This window comes from Neophocaena asiaeorientalis, unplaced genomic scaffold (assembly GCF_003031525.2).
Source record: "Neophocaena asiaeorientalis asiaeorientalis breed wild unplaced genomic scaffold, Neophocaena_asiaeorientalis_V1.1 scaffold442, whole genome shotgun sequence".
Lineage (NCBI taxonomy): Eukaryota > Metazoa > Chordata > Mammalia > Artiodactyla > Phocoenidae > Neophocaena > Neophocaena asiaeorientalis.
The window spans coordinates 1,316,166-1,337,501 of NW_020175833.1; the positions used below are offsets into that span (position 1 = coordinate 1,316,166).

At 48.9% G+C, this 21,336-nt stretch overlaps 1 protein-coding gene across 1 annotated transcript in view; it reads right to left on the minus strand.

Moving 5' to 3' along the window:
* Positions 1 to 19,771, minus strand: part of NTRK3 (neurotrophic receptor tyrosine kinase 3) — a 206,504-nt gene extending 186,733 nt beyond the window's left edge. Inside the window, exons 1-2 of the mRNA XM_024732934.1 lie at positions 19,691 to 19,771; positions 19,108 to 19,179 (exon numbers count right to left, since the gene is read on the minus strand). Coding sequence (XP_024588702.1) covers positions 19,108 to 19,179; positions 19,691 to 19,719 — 101 coding nt within the window. The 5' untranslated portion in view covers positions 19,720 to 19,771. The remainder of the gene's footprint in view (positions 1 to 19,107; positions 19,180 to 19,690) is intronic.
* Positions 19,772 to 21,336: the final 1,565 nt, after the last annotated feature.

The window sequence follows — 21,336 nt, forward strand, 5'->3', positions numbered from 1 at the left end:
GAGGGAAAGAGCACATAGTGCCTGGGCCTGACAAAGGCTGGCGCTCCCAGGGGTGACCATACACACTAGCATTGGTGAACTGCGTTTCTGCTGATAGCTCTTTTCAAAAAGCGGAAGACGTAGTTCCCACTTTGATCACAATCATTGTTAGTTAAACGAAAGCATGCAGGTACATTTCACCGAAGGGTCTGAATTTCACAAATCTTGCACTGATCAGGGTGCCAAACTCAACTAATTCCTTCTTATCCCAGCACTACTATGGCTGACCTCAGCTTAATTTAAACCACGAGCTTTAAAGACAAGTGCAAACAATTAACTTGCTAATCATTTTTCCCTGCTATGGGAATTTTTCCAGAATCATTAACAATAATCATGTCAATAAACTAAAGAAAACTGGGATACAGAAATAATTTTCTGAGAAATAGAAATAATAGGTAACATTTATTGAGTGCTTGATAGGAACTAATACTAAAGATATTAGATATTAAAGATGTTAGCCCATTGAATCTTCCCCAAAACCTTTTATGGTCCACGTTGTTTTTTTATTTTTATTTTTTTGCGGTACGCGGGCCTCTCACTGCTGTGGCCTCTCCCGTCGCGGAGCACAGGCTCCGGACGCGCAGGCTCAGCGGCCATGGCTCACGGGCCTGGCCGCTCCGCGGCATGTGGAATCCTCCCAGACCGGGGCACGAACCCGTGTCCCCCGCATCGGCAGGCGGACTCTCAACCACCGCGCCACCAGGGAAGCCCTGGTCCACATTATTGTTATGATTCGTTCTCATTTTACAGATTTAAAAAATCCATGGCTTAGAAGTTAGGTAGCTAGTTCAAGGTCACAAAGCTGGTAATGTTAAAATAGCACCTGATCACCGTGTCTGATTCCAGCATCCCTGCCTTTAACACACTACCGTAGTGTACACCTGTGTGTGTTGTATGAGTTGTGCATATGCACACACTCATCAGCCGGAAGTTGTCTTGCTCTCCAGTTGGGACTTTGTTTTGCATATTCAGGTGAAAGCCTTCCAAGAATGAAGAAGGCACATCACCTCGAAGGACAAACCCACCAGCACCGTAACTCAGCCTGCTCTGCTGTTTCTCCCACGGTTTGTCCCCTCTGACTATTCCTCTGAGAAAGCGCATGACAAATGCACTTGCTCAGGGTCCCCATTCAACAGAAACAGAACAGTCTTGGCTAAAGGGACTGAGTACAGCAATCCTGGACACAGACCCTGGGGGCTCTGCCCCGGAGGAAAGAACCCCACTCCAGCTTCCCAGTCCCTTCCCAACTTCATGATGCCCCAGTTGAGGGCAACCCACTCATAAATCACAGTCCCTGGTCCCTCTGTATGGGGCCTGGGAGGAGAAGAGGCTGGAGGAGCAGGCCTTTCTCACATCCCCTCCCGTTTACATCTGGATCCCACCGGGCAGGATGGCTGAGAGCAGGCCACCTGTCCACCACATGTACTAAGCTCTTCCTGAGTGCCACGTGGCTCTTAAGGTCACAGGTCAGCGGCTGTGATGATGCTAGAGAGAAGAAAAGGGGGAAGCCAGGGACCGGGAGCTTCTCTCTGGAGAGCTGTTCACAGCCCATGTGCCCAAGAGGGCTCCCTGGGCTCTGGCCATGGTGCTGAATCCCCAGGGAGTGGCACATGGAGGTTGAGAACATGGTAAACAAAAGGAGTGGTAGTGAGATACCAGTTTCTCTGACAAGAAGAAACAATCTTCCTATGTCCTTTTTGGGAAAGTTGGGCTCCTGACCACCCTCAGATAGATGACCTGGCCTTTGCACCATGATACAACAAAAAGAACATGAGTTCAGAAGCAATTTATAGATATGAGTCCATATCTTTAGCTATGTGACCTTGCACAAGATACATAACCTCTCTGAGCCCTAGAGTTCTCATTTGTAAAACAGGAAGAATATTACTTATTTGAGCAGGATTACTGTTGGAAGAGTGCCTAGTAGAGAGTTTAGCACGATAAATATTTCTTCTCTTTTTCTCTTGGCTTTGTTCCCTGTTTGCTTGCAAATGCACATACACACACACACACACACACAACCTATGAGTTTTCTCCCTCTTCCTATATAATGTTGCATGTCTTCCTTCAAAGACAAATTTAAGACCCATGTCCTTCTTGAATCCTTCCCCAGCATCCCTGGGATACAAGAATCTCTCTGCCTGGTATGGTCAGCACTAAACAGCAGATGTTAGCATTTTGGCATCTCTGGCCTAAGAAAGCTAATTTTATCTTCCCAACTAGATTGAACATTTCAACTGTACCTGGACCAAGTCCTGTCTTAGTATCTCCATTCCTCCTCCCTCCCCCAAGTCACAGCACTGGCCACAGGGAGACATTCCCAGAGCACCTGTTACCTGCATTTAACAAGGCCCTTCATAGCATCATCTATACAATCATCTAATATAGATTTTTTTTTTTTTTTTTTTTTGCGTTACGCGGGCCTCTCACTGCTGTGGTCTCTCCCGTTGCGGAGCACAGGCTCTGGATGCGCAGGCTCAGTGGCCATGGCTCACAGGCCCAGCCGCTCCACGGCATGTGGGATCTTCCCGGACCGGGGCATGAACCCGTGTCCCCTGCATCGGCAGGCGGACTCCCAACCACTGCACCACCAAGGAAGCCCTAATATAGATTTTTAACCTATATGTTTTCAAACTACTTTGGAGTTAGTTTCTGGCAATGATCCAACTACTATCACATTGCCAGTAAAACCAGTGTTGGTACGTGTTTCCCATGTCATAGGAAAGGAAACTAAAAGAAAGAGCAGGTGGTGATGAATCTATGGTAAGTCTCAGAGCAGCATCAAGACCCCAAGGTCCAGAAACCAGGTGAGTCCCCAACCGGGGATCAGCGTTGACTTAGGAAACAGCCCAGTGTAGCAGAAAAGACAGAGAGCTTGGAGTCAGACCCAGGTCCTGATACTCACTTCACTGCTTCTAGCTATGTAGCCTTGGGTAATCCACTCTCTGTTTCCTCAGCAATAAAATGAGGATGCCAGTAATTGCTATTTCACCTTAACACTGCATGTTAAATGAGATGGTATTTTTGAGAAGTGGTTCATAAAGCACTGTAGCCATGTTGGTTATGAGAGCATATTATTCAAGGACTTGGGCAGTAGTCATAAGAGGAAACATGTCGTTGGGCCTCTCATAACAGTAAACCGTGTACAACAGTGACAGCCCTTCTCTATGTCCACCTTTAGGGTCCCACAAAGACATATCCAACGCATTTCACAGATACTTGGGGAGACCTATTAGGTGCCTAGCATGTTCTAGGTACATCAGTGAAAGTGTGGGTCCAGGACAACAGACATAAACTCCATAAAATTCTGGTATGACCTAGAGCTATAGCAAAGAAAAGACCCAATATCTGGAAAGAACTTGCTACATGTCAGGACTTCAAATGCATTACCTCATCCAAGTCCCAAGACCAGCCTATGATGGAGATGATTTTATCACCAGAGAAAGAATCAGCTCAAAGAGATTAGATAAACTTGACCAAAGTCTTACAGCTGGTCAGCAGTCAAGCTGGAAATGGAGCCCAGCTATGAATGACCCCAATCCTCGTGTCCTCAACACAACATTACCCTCTTCTCAAGGCTTAAGAGAAATGGGGATGGGGGGGTGGTCAAGAAAATCTTAGCACAGCCCCATGACTTTGAAATCACTTAAGAAATGCTGCTGGGCTTCCCTGGTGGCACAATGGTTAAGAATCCGCCTGCCAATGCAGGGACACAGGTTTTAGCCCTGGTCCGAGACGATTCCACATGCCACGGAACAACTAAGCCCGTGCACCACAACTACTGAGCCTGCACTATAGAGCCCGCGAGCCACAACTACTGAGCCTGCATGCCACAACTACTGAAGGCCATGCGCCTAGAGCCCGAGCTCTGCAACAAGAGAAGCCACTTCAATGAGAAGCCCACGCACTGCAGTGAAGAGTAGCCCCTGCTCGCCACAACTAGAGAAAAAAGCCCACGCACAGCAATGAAGACCCAACGCAGAAAGAAAGAAAGGAAGGAAGGGGGAGAGAGAGAGAGAGAGAGAGAGAGAGAGAGAGAGAGAGAGAGAGAGAAAAGAAAGAAAGAAAAGAAAAGAAAGAAAGAAAGAAAAGAAAGAAAAGAAATGCTGTTGATGATCTTTAAAAAGGTCAGTGTTGATGATCTTTAAAAAGACTGGGCTCACAAGTATGCCCAGTCATAGCCGGGGAGAGAGGCTTTCCAGAGATTGCTGAGGTCCCAGCAGAGACCTGCACCAATGAGAGAGACAGAGGGGAAAAGGAATAAGGAAGGATGGGAGGAGAGGGAAGGAGTAGAAAGAGAGAAGGCTGCTGGGGAATGCAATTATTAATATTCTAATTGGAGTTCTGAACGCTTAAGCTTTATTTAAGAACATGCCTGGCTGTGTAATTACAAGGTCTTAAGTTGTTTTCTTTTCCTCACAATAAATAAGGAGCACACGGCTGCTCTTTGCAAACACTGCCCTCGCTGGCATCGGCAGAGGCTCCTGATCGCAGACGGACAGCTGGCACTCAGAAGGGCAGCCCCACTGCCACCTGGAAGGGATAAGCTACCTGCCCCCTGAGCCACAGCCGGGCTCTCCAGGTATGGAAAAGGACGAGGAACTAAGGTGCCCTTTCATTCTTGGAGGAAAACACTGGGGTGCCTGGGTGGATGAGTGAGGTCAGCCCCTTATTTCCCCTGTGGAGCGGGCATTTCCGGGGGTAACTGGCTCTGAGCGGCATGGACACGGTATGGAACCAAACTCAACCAGCATCGGGGAGGTTGTCCAGCCTCTCAAAGGCAGAAGCCTACTTTCTATTGTCCTGAAGGCCTTTGGGCTTCGGATTTACCCAATGATAAAAAGGAAACAAATGACCGTGCAGCTCTTCCATCGAGTCACCCGTTCATTCATCCACTGATGTGTCTGCCACATGCCAGCGCTTGCCAAGTTCTGGGTACTGGGTGGCAGAGGAGAGAGGCAGGATGCCTATCTTCAAGGAGCTTTCAGACCAGCAGGGACAACAAACATCACATAATTGAAAGATAATTATTAAATTCAAACGTATATTTTATGAGACAGATTCCATGGAAGAAAAAGAACAGGGACCTAAGAAGAGTGATGGGAACAGCATCTATGGCGGCGGTTGGTGGTGGCGGGCGGGTCACAGAAAGCTTTCGACCAATCCTTGGGCTGAAACAGGAAGAAGCGGTAGGCAGTAACTAAAGAGCCTGGGGGTGGGATGAAAGCCTTCCACCCAGAGGGATCAGCACAGGCAAAGGCTGTGAAGGGTGGCAGCATGGCACGATGGAGGCTTGGAGGGAAGCACAGTGCAGCGGGAGCCGGGAGCAGAAGAGGCAGCGTGGGAGATATTGGTGGAGAGTGCTTGGGACAGGTCCCGAGGCTGGTCCCAGGCCTGTACTGCGCTGTCCCACCCCGGTCTCTGTCCAGGCTGCATGCTCACCTGCTAGACTGAGGGAATCTGGCTCTTAGCCCAGGAGCATCAGAAGCACATTCACGAGGATCAGATTGAAATATCTAAACCAATCTGGGATGGGGTTAAGCATGACAGCTCTGGGGAGACCTCTTAGGACACTGGCGTATAAAAGAGACTGGGGCCCTGGGCAGGGAAGCACGAAGCCCTCCCTCTGGAAGAAGGTGAGGAGGCATCAAACACCTACTGCCTGGCAGCAAATGGGGCACACGGGGCGGGGCAGGGGGGGTCTGTCCTGCAGCCCTGGCTTCCCATTCTCTTCTGGCTCTCCCTGACGTGAACCACTCCCCAGAGCTCTGCTGCCCAAGCGACAGAGGTCTTAGATCAGAGGACCACTCTGGGAGACAGGAGAGCCGGAAGCAAGATTCTAACCTTTTAGTACCGCCTACTTAAGGCCCAGACGGCAAGATGATGGCGGGAGTCATGCTTTGAGCCTGATTTCAGGTTCAGTGGGGGCCTGTGGTCCCTCAAGCACATCATACTTCCTCTTTCACTGCCAAGCCTCTGGACGTACAGAACAAAGTTCCCTCTACCTGCAATAGTCCTCGTCCAATACCCCACCAAAAAAAAGCTGTCTGTCATCACCCCAGGGGGCCTTCCCTGCTACAATTGCCCCCCACAAAGATGCAACACCTGCCTTTGCCAAGTGCTCCTCAGGAGCCCTCAGTCCCTATCACACTGAAGAGTAACTGCCTCTACCCTTTGCCTCTCTCTCTCGCCCCCGGAAGCCAAAGACCTAAGTGTAATTTACCTTGGCAGCTTTGCCTGGGACACAGTAGGTCCTCAACAGACGTATCTGGTGGGAATTAATGAATGCATATCTTGGGAAAATGCTACATAACCCTGTGGCAGTGGACTTCACAGGACTCTAAGACACAAAACATCAGTGGTTAAATGCCAGGCTCAGGGTTGCTTGTTTTGGGATGAGGCTGACGTCATCTGCATCAGCAACACTCTTTACAAAATCCTTATAACGTGATCATCAAACCGAGTCAGAGTTCCTTTTTTGCCTCCATTTTTAGCTAAACCCAAGAGGATAAAGTGTTTTGGTCATGTTTTCCCAGATTTTGGTATTTGGGTGAGGTCCCCTCACCACATCCCATGGCAGCATCCGCTCGTGGTCCCAAGCTCCCAGGAGGTTGGCAAGGAGACGACAGCCCAGTATTGTCTGTCCAAACCCAGGAAATCAACTACAGACACAACGTCCCCTTGAATATCCTGTCAGATGCTCAGGTTCCACTCTCGTCAAAGTCCTTTCCCAACACTATGCACTCAACCCTCACCATAACCCTCTGAGGGGACATGCAGACAGCAGGATTGGACCCATTTTATAGACGAAGACACAGGTGTAGAAGAGGAGGTCTCCTGTTTGCTATCTAAAGAGAACAGCTCTGCACTAGCTCTGCCTCCTTGTAGCAATATGTTGACGAAGACCAGGGTATGAGGAGCAGCGGAAGGGCCAGACCACCACACCCTCGAAGGCTTGGGCTCTGGCTTCATGTTCCCATCAGGCCCATCGTAGGGTCCCTGAGGACTCCTGGGGCCTCATCACTCTGTAAAGTCAAATGAACTGAAAGGACCTCCCCAAAGCCCAACCCTGGGTAACTCCAGTTGTTAGCAAAAGCCCCAGCTTAGGCAAGACAGATGCAGCCACATCCAACCAGTCCACCGTCGTGCAGAGAGAAGCAGGTGGTCCTAAAGGGTGCCTTACACCACAGGCATGGGCAGAGCTCGAGAGAATTCCGCTCCTCTGGCTAAAAAAACTAGCTCTGGCTAAATGCAAATAGGATAGGAGTTATTCTGGGCAGAGGCTTCAAAATCACAAATCAAGCCAGAGTCTTAACCACATTAAAGAAATGCAGGTGTAAACTCTGAAGTGGAGACATGAACAGACCCATGGAAACATCAATCAGGGAAAAGGATGGGACACAGGGCTGAAGAAGCAGCAATGGAGACTTAGGATCCCGAGAGTTACATGCTCTAAATCCGGCTCTTACATCGCCCCACGTGCCTGACCCCACGTCACTACCACCCCTTTTTCTGTTTCAATTCCTTTGTTGAGAATGGCAATGCAACACTAATAAAGCGCCCTCCCTGGCAATAACATTATTCTAATACATCCTATGAGCTGGCAAGGGTGCGTGGCCTTGACACTGCCCCAGAGGACAGGAGCTGGGGTGGCATCCACTGGCTCCAACCATCATACCAACACAACTTTCTAACTCCCTTACCCTTGAGTTTCTGGTTTCCCCACATACTGGGTTAGAATTCCAGAGGAGCCTCAGATCCACCTGTTTAGAGCTTGGGCTTCCAAATGCCTTAAACAAGGACTGAACTTCTGAGCTTCTGTAATAGCTTCCAGGATAAGGATGGACTGTTTACTGAGCACCTACCATGGGCAGCCACTAGGGGAGGTGCTGTATGTTCGTTCACTCTTTCAATCCTCACAGAAAGGCCCGTAGGGTTAGGATAGGAATTCGTTCCCAATGTCCTGGGAAGGATACCGAGACGTAATTCCTTGGCCGAGGACACAAAGTAAAAGAGTTGGCAAAGCTGGAGATTCAATGTCACCTCCAAAGTACATGCTGTTTTCACTCGTTCATTTACTCCCTCATTCATTCATTCATTCTTCAAACCTGCAATTAATACGAAAGAAGCATGATGTCATAAGACCTAGAGTTTGCACAGCATGGGGGAGAGACATACCTCTCCAAAGTGTATTTCAGGTCTAACCTGGACTCCTCAGGTGGGTTTCAAGGTCAATGTGGGGAGCAGCCCCTATTGGCAGCCAGGGGACTGCCATGGCTTAGGTCAGGGGTAGCACATGGCTTACCCCTGCTCTGGGAGACCCAATGCCCTTCCAACCCAGAATAGTCATGATGGTTGCATCACCTAGACGGCCACCCAGAAAAGGCAGAGGCTCCTCAAAACCAAGGCAAGCCCCGAGAGACAAAAGGGTTAACCCAGGAATAAAAGAGACCTTCGCAAAGCCATCAAGAAGAAACCAGGAAGAAATACGAGACTGCCAGCCTGCTAAAGCATGAAGAGGGACAAAAATTAATGATGACTCCAAAATAGCCACGAGACTAATCTCATTTTCTAAATCTGTCCTTAACAAGAAAAACGGAGAAGAGAGATGTGGACAAATGGGAAGTAATGAAGCCTTAGGGGAGGGGGGAAGAAAAGAAAAGAAAATCTAGGATCATCAAGGCTGGAAAATACGGGCACATGGTCTAATCCCCAAGGCTAGGAGACACGCAGCCCAGAGGCCAGAGTGTTTACGCAGCATGAGACTGAGTCTCGAAAGGCAAAGCTGATGAAGTTACAGAAAACTCTTAAAGTTCAGTCTGGAGGCTCCTAGAGAATGGAAATACCTGAAATCAGAAAGAGCACAACCTTTACATTGAACGTAGGGCTTTGACTACAAAAAAATGCAAAATAAATATCACAGACAATGGCCGGCAAGGGAGGTGCGTGGCCATACAGTCTGGGTCACATTGGACCTGCCCCGGGTGGATCAGAATGTTGTCCGCAAAACAAAGTGAACAGAAATTATCAAGGAAGACGTGAGTAATCCCAGGACCACGGGGAGTCTGGAGGAGAGACACAAATGGAACAGAAAAAAAGAAACTCTATTTAGGAAGCTTGCCACCTGCCTCACGAGGGCCCAAGGAGCAAATCCTTCCCAGGGTCCCAGAGGGGCAATCACCCAGGAGACCCAGGGTGTGAGTGGGCTGGAAATTGACATTTTTTTTGGAGGCAGCAAATAAATGAGTAGAGACTAAGAAATTCCAAGTTGAAAATCTGGAGCTTGGTGAATTCTAGGGTACGAAACACATTTTGGGTTCAATAGGACCAAAAAAGGATCCATTTAAAAGACAACAAAGGCCCTGTCTGAAGTCATCAGATGTCACAGGAGCTGGGATATGGGAAGAATGCAGGGATCCAGGCAGAAATAACACCACTCGACTGCACTGGGAGGTATCAGGTGTTGAAGCTGCAAAAGTGGGCGCGAAATCATGAGATGGCCGAGCTCGGGCCTCAGAGTTCACATAATCTGGTCCACATCCCCTCCTTTCCCACTCCCATACCCAGATCTTGTAATGGGGTCTGCCACCTACAGATATGGTCCTATCTGGGACTGGGGCCAAGCACAGCCAGGGCTGGTGACATGGAAAGCAGCCCCATGCTGCCCTGGAAATGGGCAGATTGAATGTCTGGTGTTCCTGCAGGCACATATCATAAGTGTGGATTTATCCCCACCTGCGCTGTTCTCTTTGTTGAGCACTCATACTCTGTGACTACCTGATAATGGCCCTCTTGAGTGCCAGCCAGTAGGCTAAAGGGCATTGCCAGCTCCCCTAGACCTTGCTGGCAACCACGTGTAAAGGACTTGGTTTCAGGAACTTCCTTAGTAGTCTCTCACAGTCCTGCCAAAATATTCCCCCATTCTGAGAAGTACTGCTCTGAAGCTTATTGCCTGACCTTCCTCTCCAGCTGGGTTCCAGAGAACTGACACCAGCCCTGGTTGGACCTGAGTTGGCCATGGTGAACAGCTGGTAGAGTGGAGTTATGAAGACAACAGGTTCTGGAGCTCTAGAGGCAGCCCACTTAGGGCTGGCTTCTGTCTCTGCCACTGAGTAGCTGTGTAAATGTAGGCAAGTCACTTAACCTCTCTGTGCTTTTAATTCCCCATCTGTAAAATGGAGACAATGATGGTGGCCACTTGCTGCTATGAACATAAAATGACATATAGTGTGCATATAGGCTAATGCCTGATATATAATCAGTGTTTTCTAGATGTCCTTGGAACTCACTGCATTGGAATGCCTACCAGAGAAGTAGTGCAGAGGCGAGGGCCAAAATAAGCTGAAAACAGCTTTCCTCTGGCCTCGTCTTTGATGGCCCCAGATGCCACTTTTCTTCCAGGAAGAACTTCCCAAAATTCGATGAGGCCAAGTCTGGGCCATTTGGTAACACTATCTCATTCTACATTCTACCCATTAAATGGGCTACACAGCTTATCCAGGGTCACAGATAACCCAGAGAAAGAGCAAAGCCATGTGTAAGGTGTGATCATCCAGCACTGTCATAGCCAAATAGTACCTCTCACAACTGACAGCCAATCAGGGCCCAAGCCCCTCCCCACACGCGTGTGGATCCAAAGTTCAGCATCTTCTCCCTTCCTGACTCAAGCTTCCCACATCATTGGATTGCAAAAATCCCACCGCCTTGACACATGGCTCAGTTTCCAAGTCCTGTTCCCTTGGAATTCTTTCAGCATTTACCTGCTGGCCAGACTAGATGGCCTGGAACCATGAACATGTGTCTACACAGCTCTGGGAGAAATTCCAAAACAGGAAAAGAGCTGTACTCATCCCACGGTGAGCAGCAGCCCCTGTGCCATAAGCAGGCCATCCACCCATCCAAACCCACACCTCCTACAATGCCAACCCCACGGCCACCTCCTCCATGAAGCCTTCTCAGCTGCTCCACCGCTGATCCACTGTCACACTTACAGATTAAACCAGTGGCCCCTCCGCTGCCTTGTATTGGAAGACTGGAGAAGGTACAGTGCTTCAAAGTTGTGAGCGATCACAGCTTTGTCACAAATAACCCACAAGCTCTAAAAAAGAACTGCCACTTGCTTACGATTTTCCTTTCTATACATGTAAATTAGAGGAGGTTCAAAGCCATCCCGCAGTAGCATCCCTCTCACTTGTGTTCTGAGACCCTCTCTTGAATAGGATTGAAAGAAATAGGATGGCAGCAAAGGCACCAAGAGTGAGTACAGTATGCACTCCTTGGTAGCCTACCCACCCCATGCACTGATTACAGCCACCATCGTGGTTTATCCTTTTCTCCTTTTTTTTTTACCACAGCAAAAGTTTCTTTCTTTCTCATACTCTGTGTCCACAGAAGGTCAGCTGTGGCTTTGCTCCCATAATCTCCCCAGCGAGACTCAGGCTAATAGAACAGCCTCTGTCTGGAACATTAACATCCTCTGTCCCATGGCAGAGGGCAAAAAGACACGATGGACCAGGGGCCCTGGTCCACACACAGGCCCTGAAAGCTTCTGCTAAGGAAGGATGTGAGATACACACACGCATACACACATGTACACACTCATCAGTTTTATTGATAGACAATTCACATATGATACAAGTCACCTGATTAAATGTGTGATTCACTGGTCTTTAGTATATTCACAGGGTTGTGCAACCCTCACTGTAATCCATTTTAGAATGTTTTCTCGTTGTCCCCCAAAGAAACCCCACACCAGTATATTCCTGACTTATCTTTACCATACTGGAGATTATAAACTATGACGGCATTCTTTTATGCCCACGAGAATATGGCATACTATAAATCTCATTTGTCACACCTGGTATAATAATTTTCAAATGGCTAAGACCTGCTAGGTATAATACCTCACATCCCAGAAACTGCACACCTCTCTCTAGGACATCCTTGGAAAGGGTTCTTAACCCAGGGTCCAAGGGGAGTCTGTAAATCCCTGAAAATGCGTGAGAAATGATGTATGCATGTGTGTATGAGGATTCTTATGGGAAGAAATTCCATAGAATGATCACGGCAGAGCAGAGTCACTCACACACTCAACAAACAGCCAAGGACCACTGACCATGTGACAGGCATTATTCTAGGTGCTGGAGCCACAGCAGTGGCCCCAAGTCCCTGCTCCAAGGAAGTTCATTCTAGTGGAGGAGACAGAGTATAAACAAGTAACTGAATGACATACCTTCAGATCATCAAAAGTAATAAGGGCCAAGGAGTATCCCTTCTAACATCCTTTATAATAAACTGATAGTGGTTAAAAAAAAAAAAAAGTAATAGGGCCAAGGAAATGATGTAGCAAAGAGTGAAGTGAAGAAAGGCCACTCAGATTGGCAGGCCAGAGAGGCCTTGCTGAGAGAGACGTTGGAGGGAATGATGAGAAGGACCCAGCCCTGCAGAGATCTGGGGCAGGATATTCATCTGGGTTGGATGGATCAGCAAGCACCAAACCTCCAAGGGGAACATGAGCTTGGTGTGTTCAAGGGATTAAAAGAAACGTTCATAGGCTGCGGCAGAGGGCCAGGGAGAAGAGAGCAAGGAAGGTGAAGAGGGAGATGGAAACCAAATCAACTCGAATCCCGTGGCCACGGTAAGAGGTTTAGCTTTTATTATAAGTAAAGTGAGAAGTAATTGGAGGGCTTTAAGCAGCAAAGTGACATGATCCGATTTATGTGTTTAAAATATCACTCTGGCAACTGTGTTGGGAATGAAATGTAGGCGACAAAGCGGAGGCAATAAAACCCGTTAGGAGGCCATCATCATAGAGCCAGGTGGCTTGGATCAAGACAGTCTATGTGGAGGGAGAGGGAAGTGGATGGTTATAAAGTATCCTATGGACTTGATGAATGGAATGGTGGAAGAGTGGAGGAGGGCAGGGAAAGGGAAGAGAAGAGTCAAAACTGACTCCTAAGGTTTTGGCCTCAGCAATTTGGTGGATGGTACCACTTAGAGAAACACGAAACACTGAGGGTTTGGAGTGAGGATGTGGAATGAAACCACGGATTCTGTTTTGGCCAAGTCAAGTCTGCCTTGTGTCTTAGCCACCCAAGTAGAGATGCCAGGGAGGCAATTTGATTTATGAGTCTAAAGGGCCAGGATGGGAACAGGGCCAGGAATATAAATGTACAGGTTTAGCACTAAAGTCCCTTCCACCTTTAACTATCTATGATTCTGTGAAATCAGAGACCAATGAGCAGGGGCGAAGTCATTAATAACAGCAAAACTACTGAGTCTTTCGTAAAGCACTGCCTTAAGCACTTTTTGAGCATCGTCTCATTTAAAGCTCAGAACAATCCTATGAAGTGGGAACTATAATATTCCCTTCAAAGCTCACGGAAGCTGTAGGACATGGACTTGTAAATCTAGGATTTGAACCCTGGCCTTTCCATCTCCAAAGCCCACACTCCTAACTGTTAGCTACACAGCATTCAACGGCTAAGTGCTGCACATAAGACAGAGGAGGAAGGGCACGTGCGAAGAAAAGGTCATGGGACAAGTGTGCCAGTTACAACCCCTTTGGGACTTGGAGAAAAATCAGTGCAGAGGTAAGGGGCAAGAAGAGGCAAAAGTCTACCTATACAATATCTACACATTGTCTTGGAACCCAGGATGGGGTGGTTATTTCAAGGAGAGAGAACACCAAGTAATTTACAATGCGTAATAAATCAATCTCACCACATGTTCACCCCAGTGGTCTCAGGAGAAATGTGTTGCTGACTCAGCCATGTCCTGACAGGGCAGGGACTCTGGCCACTTCCTCTTTTCCTACCTGCCCAGTGTCGCTGCCTTTCTCTCCTTGTGAACATGACACTGTTGACACAATCATGCCCAAATCTGGACATTCTCCCCTCCCCACCCCATTCCCAGCCCACACAGGTCAGCTCTGGGCTGGCTCTCTCAGCTGAAGACCTCGTGTATGTTTGCTTACAACAAAGAGGGATAACAGTGTGACTTAGGGAGAGAAATCAAGCAACTGAACACAAGAAAGATCGCACCACAACAACTCTAAGGGATTAAATAAATTCTTTTGGCTTGCCGGAATCTTACATTACATATTCTTGGAAGTAAGTGGGCCACAGGCTAACGTTAAGAAATTTCTTACAGCAAAGATATTCAGGTCGTAACGTAGCTGTTGTTATAGGATTTGACCTGAATAGGAAAAGAAATGAAACAGAGCTTTCTCAACAGAGCTCTTTGAGGATGGATGGTGCTAAATCTCCCAGGGGAAATAGCAGCTCTCTAATAAAACTTTAAAGACCCTCCTCCACCTGCCCCCCCATAAGGAATTCTTGCTGTGAAAACTAGACAGAGAAACAAAACATGCCTAGGAAGTAGAAAAGTCCAGGGACTTCAGAGTCAAAAGGATCAGAGTCCAAATCCTGGCTGTTCCACTAACTACTATGTGACCTTGGGGGAACTCAGTTATGACTTCTGAGCCTCAGTGTTCTCATCTATGAAATGGGGATAGGGGAACCCTAACTTACAGTTACCCTGAGGGGTGAGATCATATTTGCCAAAGCACCAGGTCCAGTCCTTGGCACGTAGTAAAGTTCTCAATCAGTATTAGCTGTTCCCTCTTCTCCTCAGATACCTGCATTTTTTATGCAAATCTGTAAAAATGTTAAGAAAAAATTTTAATTGCTTCAGTGAAAAACACTGTCCCTTCTGGCGCATGAGCTACAGTAGGAAGATTTCTAGAAAGAGAATCAGAGGACTTCGGTGCAGTTGTATTTCTGGTACTTAGAAATCAGACCCTCTCTGGACCTGTCTTCTGGGCTATAAAAGAAGGCTGCCTACCGCACTCCCCAACCCAGGATGGTAAGAGGATTAAAGGAGATAACATAGGAGAAAGTACTTTGAAACCATGAAGCGCTCTACAGATGAAAGGAAGTACCATCACTTGAGTGCAGTTCATAGGTAGACATCGCCATGACTCTACTTATGGGGACCCCAGACCGTGGCGATCTGGTCTCTATGTGAGACACCCCAGAGAAAACAAACCCCAGGAAGGAAGAGATGAGTCAGCTGCGGGGCGGGGGGGTGTAGAAGATTCAGCAACCGATCCAAGTTCACTAGTGTTAGTGGGTGTGGTCTCAAGATGGAAATAAAGCATAAGCTCATCAACTGCCACTGGGTGGATCCTTTCTGAAACTACCAGGGCTAAGAGGGGTCTACATACAGTCCAGAGCAAGGGGGACTAAATGGAGACCACAGAGAATCTATCAGAGTTTATTCATCAGTATTCAAGGAAGAAAGTCATCAGAGAGATTGTAGATAGGAGTATTCTAGTCACCAGAGAGATGCAGGACAGAAATCCAGCTTTTCCAGAATAAAGTAATGGTCAGAATCCCCGTCAAGGCCACCTAATCTCTCTTCTTTGATTCCACGATCACCACCACCAGTAATAACAATAATTACGTCTCTGTTAGCAGCTGCCATTTCTAAACTCTGATTATTTACAGGCACTGGGCTAAGTGCTGTATGTGCCTTGTATCATTTAATCTTTACCACATCCCATCACCAGAACAGGCACCATTTTTACATCCATTAGCAAATAGCCATTCCAATTACCTACTTGGAAAATCCCAATCCTTAAGAATCCTTGGGACTTCCCTGGTGGCACAGTGGTTAAGAATCCGCCTGCCAATGCAGGGGACACGGGTTCGAGCCCCGGTCCAGGAAGATCCCACATGCCGCAGAGCGGCTGGGCCCGTGAGCCATGGCCACTGAGCCTGCGCAGCTGGAGCCTGTGCTCCGCAGCGGGAGAGGCCACAGCAGTGAGAGGCCCGCGTACTGCAAAAAAAAAAAAGTATTTCCCTTGATGTGTAGGAATCAGTATTTCATTTTTCACACTCCAGAAAAGACAGAGAAAACAGAAGCGGTCAAAAAGAGATGGTCAGTCACTCGTAAACCTTGAAGAGTCCTAATCTCCAGCCTTCTTTGTGGCAGACCGACCACCTGGCCTTCACATCGTTGGCTCCTTTTCTGGCACAGGAAAGAATTACACTGACTGATGCAACAGCAGCTTAGAGGTGGGAGACAGTTGAACCAATCAGAACAATTTGGATAACTTGACATTGGTACAGAAGACAATGATCTCACTTCTGGCTTCTTATTGGGTACAGAGGGGAGAAGAAAAGACTTCTCAGCCATCACCCTGAGAAAAAAGAAGAAGAAGGGGGAAAACAAAAGCCGCCAAGCCAGGGCTCGGCAATTAGTGCTGGAGTAAGTGATCATCTTGTGATTGCTCAGCTGGGGCCTGAAGACTTGTAAATGCATGTAGAGGACAGAAATAGAAGATGCTGTGAGAGAGCAGAGAAACCTGGCCCATCTGCCAGGAGAAAATGTCCCGAAGCTGCCGGGAAATTCACTCAGTCAGGATTTGGGGTTTGTCTTCGTAAGGAGTAAAAGTTAATAAACCAACCCATCGATGAAGCCAGAGCACATGCCTCGACCTCTTAACTCACTTCCCTGAGATCCTCAGGCTCCTCCAGCAGCCCCACCGTGCCTATCAGAGCCCCTGGACCAGGTGCTGACCCTCTCACCTTGATCTGAGCATCCAACTAGCCCCCAATATGCAGACAGGCCCAAACTGGGGCTGGACTGATGGTGACCCATCTTTCTCACTCTTGATCCCTTTGTGGCCAATACCAAGTACTTTGTCAAGAGCTGGCCAATGTATCCAGGAGAAAACAGTGCCCAAGGTCACGGGCAGGCTCACTGGTGCCATCAGAACCTATTCCACCCAGACCCTTCCTGCCCCCAAAGTCTTGGGAATCTTGCAAAGCCCCACCAGCCCGTCACTGCCACCAGCCAGCAGACCCAGATCATCTCAGAAGAGATGGTGGGTCACAGCCCTCTTCTGGGATCTCAAGGGTAATTCAAAGACAGGTTCTAGTACAACCCAACTTCAGAGACACCTTTAACCCAAGATGCATCTCCCCCCACCTCTATGGCCCATGGAAACATGATGGGTCTGGAAGCCCTCTCAGTTGCCCTGCGAGCTTCGGGTGACACAGTGCCCAAGCAGGCTCTGAGCACCAAGCCACTGTCGTCAAAAGGGACAGAGCCCCTCCTATGCTGGCAGCTTCTGTCCAAAGTATGACCCGAGACCGCAAACTGGCACTCCATATGTCATATTCTGCCCACAGAGTAGTTCTGCCTGGCCCATGAGTTGAGAGATTTTATTTTTAGTTGCCAGTATTTAAAACTTGAAAGGTTTCACTGGACCTCCAGCTCTTCTTGGGAAAAAAAAAAAAAAGCAGTAAATCTGGCAACCCGAGGCCCCGTCTCCTCATGGCAGCAGTCAGCTGGAATTGCTTACAGGCTGCCTCTCGGGGGGAACACATGGTCCCCAGCCTCCACTCTCCCCACCTGGTCCGCCGTGGGCATTTGGCTTTGTGACCCTTGTATGAGTTAGTGTGAAAAGGAGACTTCTCAGAGGTCAAAAGCTTCTTCTCCTGGGATAGTTTACATTGAAACTCAAATCCCCAATAAAATAAACACCTGGAACATCAGGTCCAAGGCCCTCCTCTGGTCCCAGCTATGCCCCCAGCTGCGAAGAGCACACATCAGAAGAATCCCACCACAGAGGCTCAATTAGGGCAAGGCGGCAATGGCTAAATGAGATAGCTGCAGGGGAGGCCTCAGTCCTCCACAGGTACTACATCAGTGGCCATACAGTGTGCTATGTCCAGAGAAAGGAAAGAAAGTTCGGCACAAAGCAGGGGTGGCCATAACTGATTAAAAAAATACTTACCAAGCACTCACTACGCGCTTGGGAAAACACACAGAGGCCCGGGGGTGAGGCCAGGGCCCCCCAGAAGAGAAACAACTCACCCACTGCAATTCTCCACGACTTTTCTTTTTCTCTACCTCCCCTCCACTTCCCTTGGGTGCTGTGTCTCTTCCTGTGAGACTCCTATGCAGCCGGGATGCCCTTCAAGTGCAAAGTGCATGGGCCAGTACAACTCTCAAGTGGCCAAAGGAAAGATTCATCTGCACACCATTCCTCCATTTTCTCCCCAAATACAGTAGACTCCATCCCCCTGGTTCCTATGGAATCTCTGCTCTTGGAGAACATGCCCAGCAGATGTCCAAAATGGTCACCATCTGAAAAGAAGGCTTGACCGAACAGTAAGGACCCCCAACAGGTGCAGCATGTTGGCACTTCCCCTAATCGCTGGCCCTAGGCTTCTTTTCAAGCCCACCTCTCCCCAGGAAATGGTGGTCCTCCCGTCTAATCCCAGAGTCTTCAGCCCAGAATTAGGCTTGGAAAGGAAACACCAAGCTCGTGTGATTCCACCCCTACAGGTCTAGACAAAGCCAAATGCCAGGAGGCCCCTCCACCATCAGACATGGCAGTGGTGGGAGGGGAGAGGGGAGAGGAGGGGGGCACACCCCCCCAGGGGATCAGGTGACATGGGGATCCCACCAGGGTCATGTCACCTCCAGCTTGTCCCAAAGCTGTGTGACCTTATATAGAGGTGTCTCTGCTTTTCAGAGCTCTTCTCCACTGAACCCAGAATCTATTTCGACATGACACGTGGCCTGGCCCTGCCTTCCCCCTTCCAAACCCCACGCCACCACCCCAGTGCACACACACACACATACACACACACACACACACTTACGGACCTACACATGGTCTCAGAGGTATAGTACTTACATCACACACTACACTTATATGGGGAATTTCCTCTCATTTACATTCCAATACAATTGCAAATTTCATCACAGGAAGTGAACACACTTGGGAATGAAGAGACACTCCTTCCTGCTAATCCTTGGTCCTAGGCTCTTCCATCCAACAGGAACCTTACAGATCATCAAATCCAAACCCCTTGTGTTAAAAGGCAAAATCTCAGGTCCAGAGAAGTGAAGGGACTTGCCCCAGGACACAGTGGCAAAGCCGGGTCCAGATCTCAGGCCTTGGGCTTCACAGCCCAGGACTCTCTCCCGCCCTATGACCCCGCCCACCCACTCTCTAAGGCCCGGGTCCCAGCTCTCAGCTCTACTTACATATAGCGCAAGTGGGGATTTTTGGCAAAGGCTCTGGGTTGGATGCTCCGAAGTCCTGAGTTCTTGATGGTCCTGGAGAGAGAGAAAAAGATGTTCAGCAGAGCTTGTGGAGCAGAGAAACATCTCTGCTCTGGGCCAAGGCTGACAGCCAGTGAGGCCAAGACTGGACGGCAGCCGCCTGGTGAACTGAACGCATCTCTTCATCATCAGTCGTCACTGGGTGATCCAACTGAGAGGGTCCAGTGGGAGGCATCTGGGCTCACACCCCACCGGGACCTGGGTCAGGGTGAGGGATGTGCCCGTCCTGGCAAGTGGGTAAGAATCTGGTCCACGACTACTGCACTGCCACCCACTTTGTGCCTCTTCCCTTCCACCCCAAATCTCCCACAGCCACTTGCACTGAATCCAAAGGAGGAGGTGACTGCAAATTTCCTGCTGCACGGGGACCATCAGCCAAGCAGAGGGCTGAGAAAGGAACACTAGCCCAGGAGACCTGGGTTCAGGTCCTGCTTTGAAACCCAAACTCTGGGCTGAGCCCTAGCCCATCCCACTCCCCACACACCCCGGGAGCTGGTGCACTCACAGTTTCTGGAGGCCGGTGTAGAGCTCCATGTCCACGGCGTTGAGCGTGTGCAGACCGCGCCAGTTCTCTATGTGTCTGCAGGGGAGAGGAAAGGCAGGGTTCAGGTCAGCAGAGGGGCCACGGGAAAGGCACTGGCTTTAGTGCCAGAGACCTGGGTTCAAATCCCAGAGCAGCCACCCATGAGCCAGGATTTCCACCAAGTCGCCAATTATCTCTGAGCCGGTTTCTTCCCCAGTGTGGTGTCACGCGTGCCACCTGGCTGATGGGCTCGCTGTGGGATCCCAAGCGCCAAACTCATGGACAGCATTTAACGTTCCCCCCTCAGCTCCAGAAAAACTACTCTTTAAATTCTTAAGATCCAATCTCCCTGTGGGTCTTCCTGACTTAGTTTCCTTCCATTCTCTTTCATTCTTTTTCATTTATAGGATTGTTTAAAGGACAGGCTTGTTTTCTTAAGTTCCTGCCCGTAAAGACAATGCAAATGACGTGGTTTAAATAAAGGGGGTGTGTAGGGGGGCTTGCTTGTGAACATGGCTTGGGGGTAGAAAAGCCCAGAAGGAACACACACCTCCTCAGGGTCCCCCAGGGGCCAGACATTGATGACCCCCTTTGGGTGACCATGGCCCAATCCATCTGGAGTTCAAGAACATCAATGGCTTGATAAGGCAGAATCAACTCCACAAAGGAGGGGCGACCACAGGCCTGGGTGTCATGGAAAGAACATGAGGCTGGCAGCCGAGACGCCTGATTCCAGCCTCATCTCTGTGACTTAAGCAGCCGTGGCTTTGAACATGAGCTTTCAGCTCTCTGGGCCTCTGGTGTCCTCATTTGTAAAGACAGAGGGTTGCACCAGATCAGCAGTTTCTCCCCCGTCTCTTCACAAAGATCTCGTTTTAGAACTTACTCCCAAGAGTCTTAATATTTAGCTCCCTAAACATGTGTCGAAAAAGCACACACATTTATTAAGTAATAATTAATTCATCTTCTCGGATTTATTAATCCAAGATATAAATCACTATTAACCAGAGCTTTTTATCAACAGGCATAAACCAGCGCTGATTCACCCAGTGGGTAAATTCCAGCCCAAAGCAAAGGAATTCTTGAAAGTACTGTTAGCATGGAAGGGCTTATCATGGGTATGCACTTGATTTCCTTTGCTCCTTTATTTGTTTGTTTTATATTGACAAAACACCAGGGACAAACATCCTCGTTACTGCTTTTGGTGTCAAGGTAGAGAACCATCAGACTGTTGATTACCAAGGTCCTTTCCAGCTCTAGAGCTGTCTGAGCGAAGACCATTCATACACACCCGCTACCCCAAGGAGCTTCAAGGGGCCACAGGAAAAGGCTTCCCGCTGCCCAAGCCGCCCTCCTGGGATGTGACTCTCCTGTCAGTGCCCCCAAAGTCTAAGCCTGCTCTTTGCAAGGAGGGAAAAGAAGTGACAGCTCACCCTGGGACAGAGCTACCCGAGGCACAGAAAAGTGGCAGCCACCTTCCCCAGACGTCTCCTCCCTAGCCCCACCCCACCCGTGGCTCTGCCATCTGCCATCAAGTGGAGCTGGAGCCAGGAAGGCCACAGGGAGGTGGTGGCCAGGGCCTCTGGAAGCATTTCAGAGTCGCGCGGTAACAAGGTATGCCAAGAGCC